Here is a 9,066-nt window from a genome sequence, read left to right as displayed (position 1 = left end):
TTCACAGATGAGCAATACACACTATATAAACCGAAATAATCCACCTATCCGAAGTGAGGTCTGCTCGAAACTGGTTGATAGAAAACTCACCGGTGTAGATCAGCACGAAGCACATTATCGGAATTTGATTTGTGGTAATCGATCCCCAGCGGCAGTGTTGTGTGAATTTCAATCTGGGAGTGGCGCGCTCTTCAATTTGTGGGTGGGTGTTTTAATTTGTGATTGAAATGAAATAGGGTTGCTGAGGACAAAGTTGGCAATAAACAATTTAAATGAGGACAGTTTTGTCCAATCAAGTTGCTATCAGTGGTTTGTATAAGCTGAATCAAAGCTCTTGAAAGTTATACAAGGTTATGAATCAGAGCAACCAAACCTTACATGAGATATAGAATTCAAACAACAATCATGAAAAGTTGTATAGAAATAACCATATCTGACCCAACTCCATCATACCAATCAAACGAACCCTAAAGATAAATATATTTCTATGTTTTGGCTCACCAAGGCTAGAATGGGCTGGCTATGATTGTAAGTTTATTCTCTTGACCAAATTTAAAATCACTGTAGAACGTATGATAAAAAATTTCTAAGTATCTTGTATTGATGATAAATTCGAATTTTCTTTTTCTAGTTTTTCGTGTGTTGATAACTCCAAATGAAACAATAATGATCAAACGATGAACACAATCAGACAAGCGATTACGTGGTTCGGAAATACCTACATCCACGGAAAATATACGATTCCTGCTTTATATCACACACCAAGACGCACAAAGATTGATTTCCCATGAAATGGAATAGAGACTAATCTATGAGTTATCTTAAAACAAATCTAATAAAATACTGCTAATTAGAATTTACATCACTCGTTCTCTTTTTCTTTATCATTCTCTGTGGGTAGTTGTTGACAAATTAGGAAACTTATCCTCATAGCTCTAGCTCACAATAACTCAGTTAGCTGAGCCACAATACTACAAACTCCTAGTTAAGAGCATCCACAATAGCGGTTAGCCCACGGGCTAGCCGATTCGCGTCGCTAGCCGGTCGGCTAGCCGAACTATTGGAATCGGCCAGCGCCGGATCAGTGAAAAAATCGGCGTGGGCTAGCCGATTTGAGGGCGCTGGCCGCCATTGTGGCGTGCCGATCGGCCAGCGCTATTTTTAATTTTTTTTTTTTTAATTTTTGATGTATTTTTTTTAATGTATTTTTTTATGCATTTTTTTTATTTATTGCATTTTTTAAATGTATTTTTTTATGCATTTCTTTATTGCATTTTAATGTATTTTTTTATGAATTTTTTTTAATTATGTAATTTTTAAGTAGGCACACAGACTACGGGTTAGGCCCAATACAAAATTAAGACCTAAAACAGAAACATGTCATAGCGAGACCCCCGTTCGGCTAGCGGCAAACTATAACGGATTCAAGGCATACTAACATTTTTTAATGTATTTTTTTAATAAATTAGTTAGGAGTGGAGTGGGGCGGTGGCTCGTGTGTGGAAGCCCGGATTTTTTTTTTATTATGTAATTTTTTTGATTTTTAGTTAATGTACTTTTTTTATTTAAATAAAATTAATAAATTTTTCCCGTATATGTGTCGTATATTTAATTCCGTATTTTGTGTTTAATTCCGTAAATATAGTTATTTTTTAATTATTTTTATTGCGGCTGACCTATGGCTAGCCTTAGACTAGCCTATTTGAGTAAAATGTTGATGTGGGTGGTAAATTTTTAGTGCTAATGACGTGGCAGAGAGAGAGAGTAGTTGGCCTATGGCTGACCTATTCTTATTGTGGAGGCTCTAAGACGAATTTATGAATACTGGACAACTAAGCATGAGCAGCAGCAGCTCATTTTCGTTTTTTCTCCGTCCTACTCTAGTGAAGATGAATCATTAAGAATGAAAACAGTATTATCGTTAAACACGCTTCTAAATAAAATAACATTATCTCAAAAAATGAGAGAAATATAACATTATTTCTGAAATTGAAATCAGTAGCAATGTCCAACCATACATCATAAAATACTAAATACTATTGAAAATTCAATTAGCTTCATCAGTCATAAATTGACGAATGCAAAGGGAAAACGTATGTCATCACCGATCGCAGTATTATGCTTTGGTGTAGCCTTTGATATAAATCAAGCCTACTCTTTCTATCTGTTTCTGATTTCCTGTCATTCTGATTTACAACATTGAGTAGGTAGATATATCTAACCATCACGATTAGAGTGATCATGTTACAAAGGTGACTTTCTCGGACAACAAATGCCCCCCAGACAGTGTCGGAGGACTAACATGAACCTCAAAACAGTTCCACTCACCTCCACTTCTCCTGAAGCTCTTTCTTCTCGGACCAAACCCAGGTAACTAAAATTGCAATAACAAGGGCACCAATAGTGATTAGAAGCAGAGCGTAGCTGAAATCCTCAGTAAGAGAATCATATGTTCTAGAAGGTGCAAGCCGAGTGAAAAAGAGATCTGTGCCATAAGCAAAAACAAGGGTGGTTGACTCCAGCTTTGCAGGAACTGTTACAATGCCTCTGAGACCTTCCACCTTAAGAGCATGAGTTACATAAGACTGCAGAGATGGAAGAAACATCATTAGAAAATTATGATGTCCATCAATGAAAAAGGATAAAGCTTCTGAGGAAAGAGAGAAATCTTCGTATCATTGTATATCTACCAACTTCGTGGATTGTCAGCTTAAATTGAGACTCAAAACGCAAATATACACGAGATAATAAGTGATGCCAGAGTAATGAAAAAGAAGATGAAAATTCAGCATATTCCAGTTTTAGCAACAATCTCTAAATTTCATCACCTGAGGTATAATTGGTAATGAATCAGTAAGAGGAATAATTCCTTCTTCTTTCTCCGCTTGAGTAGGATTAATTGTTCTCCGGGGGTCTAAGAACCGCTTATCAAGAGCCAACACCTAATAATCAAAGACAAGGTGGAATTTTATCAACTGATTCCGGTTCAACCTCCGATACATGAGAAATAATGTGAAACTAGGCATGCGACATACAGAATAAAAGCTCACAAAGATAAAGCCACAAATAACAATTACTACTGGTTACCAATAAAACTGACCTGATCACCAATTGTGCCAAGAAGAACCTGCTTGGAAGTTATACCTTTGGCCGTTAACGTTACCGCCATTGTTTTCAAAGAATGTGCAAAAAAATATGACTGTGACTTTGTGGAGACTTCCGGGCGAGAGTATGCTGTTATAGGAGAGGTGAGATTATGCGTCCCAAGAACAAGCTTCAACACATCTTTGTTTTCCTGTATGTCGCAATAATTTATTATAACCACATATCTACAGAAATATAAGAGAATCAGAAGATTAGAAATGAAGGAATACCGCACGAGCTTGGTCATATATTTCAATGACAGACATCTCATATCGATGTGCTCTTAGGTTGAAGTAGTGATACACAACCCAATTTTCACTGAACACCTTTATAGAGATCAACAAGTAATGGTTAGTGTGAGCAATGTAAAGAAGTTTTACTATTTATTATAACTTTGAGGACAAAACTATGAAGCTTGACTGCAGCAAGAAAATTCTGTGCTCAGTTCAGTTTCTTTTCTACAGTTACTGCAACAGAAAGAGACTTACAGCATGAACAGGACCTACAGAACCATGATGGGTCACTCTGTGCAAAATACGACCAGTTACCGTATCAATCAAATAAGCAATCAGAGATGATTCATCCGGGGTAACAGTACCAATAGGACCAACAGCTTTGGGTGCAACAGTTGCCAAAAACAGCAGATTTTTTGAAACATATTTGTACATGACTTCCTGGTCTGCTGTCACCTTTGCTTGTGTATGAACTACCTGAAAGAAACAAGAAACCAGAGGAAATTACATCAACTACAGAAACCAGCAACATAAATTTGCAGCATAACTCTCTTGAAGGAAAATCAAAAGTTTTGTAAAACCAAAATTCTCGTTGTCACAAAAAGAGGATAAACGATAAAAGGAGTACCTCATTTAAACTTCTTGTTGCAGTTGCAGCAATCTTTTCTGACTCTGAGGGTAACACAATTGACCATAAGTCCCTCGAGTCAAAACAGAAGTTATCTGCCTCCTCTAGAACACAATTTTTATGCACACTATGACCCCTTAGAGTACCCTCTTCAGTTTCAGCAGAGTACCAGTATATGTTCCCTGATTCTCGCTGAAAAATATCAAGAGCCTCAGTAGTTCTCGGATATAAGTGAGCACGCCTGTTGGTATCTAATAGCAAATGCAATCGCTGCTCCAGTGAATCAGTAAAAGACAATGGAATAACGTGCACAATGGAATGAACAGGTTCCATATGATTGCGCTCCTCCCCAGTGTACGCATCGACAATAGATAGCAATCCAGCAGAATCTAGACTGTCTCCACATCTTCCAACAATCAGAACAGATGGATTCTGGTCCAAAGCATGATGATGAGGGTCCTGCCACTGATGTAAGCTAATCCCTCTAGGACGCTGACATGTCTCTGACTTGCGAAGAGTCCTAAGTAACCGCGACCACACAATTCTCCCATCTCCAGTGTGCAGTGCAAAAAGTTTCCCTGCTCGTGTAAGTACTATAAGAAGCTTCCTGAACCCATTGCGGTCCCGAGTCATCTTGCTTTTCCCAGAGCTTTGTAACCTCATCTTCTGTATGGCTGCCACATCATCAGGGGTTGCTATCATTAGAGTTCCTTTGAGCTTCAGCAGATGACCCTTTCATAAGAAAAAGAATATAAAAGAGAAACCATTAGCGCACTGCTCTGCTTTTTCTAAGAGTAGAAAAGGATAGATCAGCAGATGCAATATCATACACAAACCACTCATTTTTCAACAAGCTAAAGTATTTACTTTATCCATTTCATCCATGATGCACACAAGGTATCCTTCGTGACAGCACATGAAGTTGAAACATGTTCTCAGCTTACCCACAGTGGATAAAACAAACATACTGTTAGTTAGAGTTAAATAGTTTATAGTAGCATGCAAATGACTAAGAGGTCCGAATTCTATTAAATCAAAGCAGGGGCCTATTATGCTCTTTTCGAACTATTGTTCCTATAGAGTAAAGAGATTTAACCCCCAAGAAAGGTGAGTAATGTGGTCAACAAGTAAAATCTGAATCCATATGAAACTTTATAGGCTTAGCCATCTCTGCAAACAAACAAAATATATCATAGAAACTAGATCTACTAATGCCTTAGTGTTGTGAAATTTCACCTTAAGCCATTCAAAAAGGTTGTTCTCTACTTTTGCCACTGATACACCATCCTTTTCAACGGGTAACTCTACGGGTTTTACATCCACAATGGAGGCAAGTCCATCTTCTCTACTCCAGACGATCTCGCCCTGCTGTAACAAAAATAACGAATCGTCTTCCATGACAATCAAAACCCTGAATCCATTTGACCTGTCCACGCGGACATATGTGTTGATGAAAACCTTTTGTACTTTTCCCCTTTGATTATCCAAATGAATTGTTTCCTCAAGTAAATTGGACGTTCCATCATCACTATCAAGCTTCACAGTCAGCAGAATCTTACCATCACGATGCTGAACCAAAGCAAATGCCTGTTGGCCTCCTGGGAGAAAGAGAGCATCACTCACAGCAGTTGCATGACCAAGTTCTTCAACAACCTTCAACTCACCTCTACTCATAACTTTAATAAGGGTTACAGAATTATCAGTTTCTAAAATAAACGCTCCCGGAATATTTGATGGTGATATAACAGCTGCCCTTTGAAAATCTTGGATGAGATGAGAGAGAAGTGTCTGGTGGAAGCTAATCAGCCCATCGTGGAATTGTATAGTAACCAAGCTTGTACCAATAGAATCTATTGCTACTGCTGTGTCGTCAGTCATAAGTGACAAGTCCCCAGAAAAACCACCGGTAAACTCCATGCTCTTATATTTCAACAGCTCGCCACTCTTAACATCTAATATATAAGCACCGAACCAGTGGGTACCAACAAAACCCACTGCAGAGATTGTATCATTCCCATCTGTATAAATTAGTTGTTGGATATTGATCCTGCAAAAATTCAACCATATTCTAGATAAAGAAATTATAAAAGATGTTGGTATTTCGAGTGTAAAGGTGATCAAACCCTTCAGAAGCTAATTCCTTTTTCCAGATAACTTCACCATCAATGCTTGAGATAGCATGAATAAATCCACTTCCATAGACAAACATTACATTCTCCCTGTCAACCTTAAAATTAGCCTGCATCAAAAAGATGTCATGTTATACCAATTCCTGCAAGTCTATTTAATGATTTGAACCAAGAAGATGAATGGCTAACCAAAGTCAGCAAAAAAAAAAGCATAAAAAATATTTGAATCTGATATTGATCAGGATGAATAGCCACTGTTAGCTTTTAGATTTGATTTGGTAGTAGATTTATTTCCTTATTAGTAGGAGTCCTTTGCGATTTAGTTTCAGTAGTAGTTGTTATCTTTTCGAATTAGTCGTTATCCTTTTGTTATTTAATTATTCTATCCAGTCCTTTATCAGTTAGGAGTCTCTGTAATTCTCTATAAATATCTCCTTCACGATTGAAGAAAGGTATCCAAGCGATAAGATTTTGTGAAAGCTGATCGGCAGTTTGCCACGGCCTCGTTAAGAGGATGGTTTCTCTGTTATTTTATTTATGTCAATAATACAGTTATTTTCTGCTTCGTTTCTGTTTCTGTGTATTCAACTATTTCGTTTTCAGCCCTTGGTGTTATGCTTTTCACTCCCTATCAGAATTATGACTAGAATCATAGCGTAATGGAACCTCTGGATTAATCATAATTCCTTCATGTTACAGAAATACTTGAGCAGTAATATATTACTCCATCCGAATAAATCAGTTCAATATTACTCCATTATTAAATAAGCAAATAGTGATATACTGGTTCAGTGAGTAGTAAAAGTGAGTGTATAGAAACACTTAACAAAACAATTCATAAAGTTCATACAGATTGGCACTTCTGCATCTGCACTTAATGATTCCACATCAGAGCAGTAACTACATATAGTGAAGATTGAACCAAGTTGGATAACAAGCCAAAATGATAACAAGAATATTTCCTTTGTAAACCTTGAAGCTTAAACACTAAGTTCATTTCATAATGGATCATGTATTCATGTTTAGGGAAGCATATTTCCAATCTCTTATGTTGAAAATCAACTGCATAGTCAGGAATGTCTACATTCATGTCTAACTAAAGATCCTCTAATGTGATGCTAATCATCCCTCGAAAAAACTGACTGTAAAGCATTTAAAGACCCATAAGACATCACTATAGGATGGTTTAAGCAGCTTTCACTAACCGGAACTAGCAATAATGGCTTCGAAGCGTTTGGGCCAAGAAGAGTTGACTCCCACACCATCTGACCATCAGGAAGGTTCCAGGCTCTTAAGATACTTCCCCCAGATGACAGGGTAATGACATCTGCAAACAGATGAATGTAACTTAAAAGATAAGGGATCTACAGCAGTTTATTTCTTTAACCGAACAATGGGCAAATAAAAAACATTAATGTTATTATTTGAGTAAGTTATAGCAAGCTGATCAACCAATCTCCAACACCAAAAGGAGGTAAATATATCCACTCTAAAGCTAACAAATTACTATTATCATATCATGAACACTAGAGCTAAGTAGCTAACAAACAAGCATAAATAAGGGCCATGCTTACACTTTCCGAGAGCTATGTCAATTTGATCGATGACGTCGCTGGGTGCCAAAACATGCCTCCAAACTGCGCCACAGTCAAAACATTACTCAACCGATGCGGCACATTACATTGCAGAGTGAGCAACGGTCATAACTTACAGAGCTAAGTATAATTTGAATTTGAATAAAAACACACTCACAAATCTCGCCATGGCGAAGATCAAGCGAGGAGACGACGTTTTCCTCAGTGGATACGACAACGCGCTTTCTCGCCGCCTTCTGTGTGTGGAAAACTGCGTGCTTCACTTTGCCTATATACTGTTGATGCCTGCGCAATTTCGAAAATTCAATCGTCAATTACACTAACAGCCAAAATCATGATATTGTAACTAATCAAACAAGCATCGGGTGAAGAGAGAGACCAATCCATAAGGCCGACTTGGTCTTCATAGAGAGAGAAAGCGGTGTAGGAGTAAGAGAGAACGATGAAAAGAAGCAGATAAACCCTAATCGCCATATTCATGACGACGATTCGTCAAAATTACTGAGAAGACAACAAAGCAACAGATCTGAGGTAAAGAGGCGATGTTTATAAGGTAGTCCCTCCCTCCCTCCCTCCCTCCCCACCTGTGTATATCTAATCTGCATCAGAAGGTTTTTCTTTATATTTTTTTGGTTTCGAATTTTATCTGTTTCTAAATATTAATTAATAAAATAATATTATTATACTAGTATCCCTGCAACTGCAAATATTTTTAGTCCGTACGTAAATATTTCTCTTTCAAAAAAGGGTATTTATAAAAATAGTCCCATCAAAAAATAAAAAGTTTTTCTTAAGTCGTTACTTTTATATTCCTACTTATATAATAATTATATCGGGTAATGATAAAATGCAAACTTATATATTGTACAAATCCAAAACTCCTCAATACAGCTTCAACACAATTTCAATACAATATCAACACATCATCCATCATTGACTACCGTTGAAATTTTGTTGATATTTTCCTGTTGATGCTTTTTTTTGATCCGTTGATATTTTTTAATAGTCCAGATTATACTTATCATCTATCCGTCTTTTCTCATTCTTTTGTAACTCCCGCCTTTCTTATGCATTCTAATATTAGATCGTTGTGAAATAAGTAGTCATGTGTCGTGTTTGAAGTAATCATTGTTACAATGTTACGTGTGATCGACATGTAATGTCTCTTCTTGAGTGAGAATTTTTTTATATGTGTGATAGTACTTCTTGCTTGCTTGATAGACGGAGAAAAGTTTAATTTATATTTTAGTACTTCTTTCGTCCCATATAAGAATAAAGTAGGGGAAAGGAAAGATAAGAGAAGATAAAATAAGTATGATTAGATATTTTGTTTTAGG

General features: G+C 36.9%; 1 protein-coding gene across 1 annotated transcript; it reads right to left on the bottom strand.

The window, feature by feature from the left end:
• Nucleotides 1–1,961: 1,961 nt before the first annotated feature.
• On the bottom strand, nt 1,962–8,301 carry LOC125223011 (uncharacterized). Its single transcript, XM_089062574.1, has 12 exons — nt 8,109–8,301; nt 7,887–8,014; nt 7,709–7,771; nt 7,340–7,461; nt 6,129–6,244; nt 5,242–6,052; nt 4,006–4,737; nt 3,633–3,854; nt 3,375–3,470; nt 3,101–3,295; nt 2,829–2,942; nt 1,962–2,585 (listed from the first exon to the last, which is right to left on the bottom strand). The coding sequence occupies exons 1-12, from the start codon at nt 8,207–8,209 to the stop codon at nt 2,325–2,327; spliced, it is 2,961 nt and encodes a 986-aa protein (XP_088918700.1). The 5' UTR covers nt 8,210–8,301; the 3' UTR covers nt 1,962–2,324.
• Nucleotides 8,302–9,066: the final 765 nt, after the last annotated feature.

This window comes from Salvia hispanica, chromosome 1 (assembly GCF_029641045.1).
Source record: "Salvia hispanica isolate PSC_SH4W2 chromosome 1, Shi_PSC_v1, whole genome shotgun sequence".
NCBI classification, from domain to species: Eukaryota; Viridiplantae; Streptophyta; class Magnoliopsida; order Lamiales; family Lamiaceae; genus Salvia; species Salvia hispanica.
This window is presented reverse-complemented; position numbering and strand designations above follow the sequence as displayed.

Excerpts from the sequence above, each read along its gene's own strand:
- LOC125223011 (XM_089062574.1), bottom strand. The coding sequence starts at position 8,209 with ATGAATATGGCGATTAGGGTTTATCTGCTTCTTTTCATCGTTCTCTCT. Across the intron at positions 8,015-8,108 it reads CAAGTCGGCCTTATGGATTG|GCATCAACAGTATATAGGCA; the intron begins GTCTCTCTCTTC and ends GAAATTGCGCAG. Across the intron at positions 2,943-3,100 it reads TTGGCACAATTGGTGATCAG|GTGTTGGCTCTTGATAAGCG; the intron begins GTCAGTTTTATT and ends TTTGATTATTAG.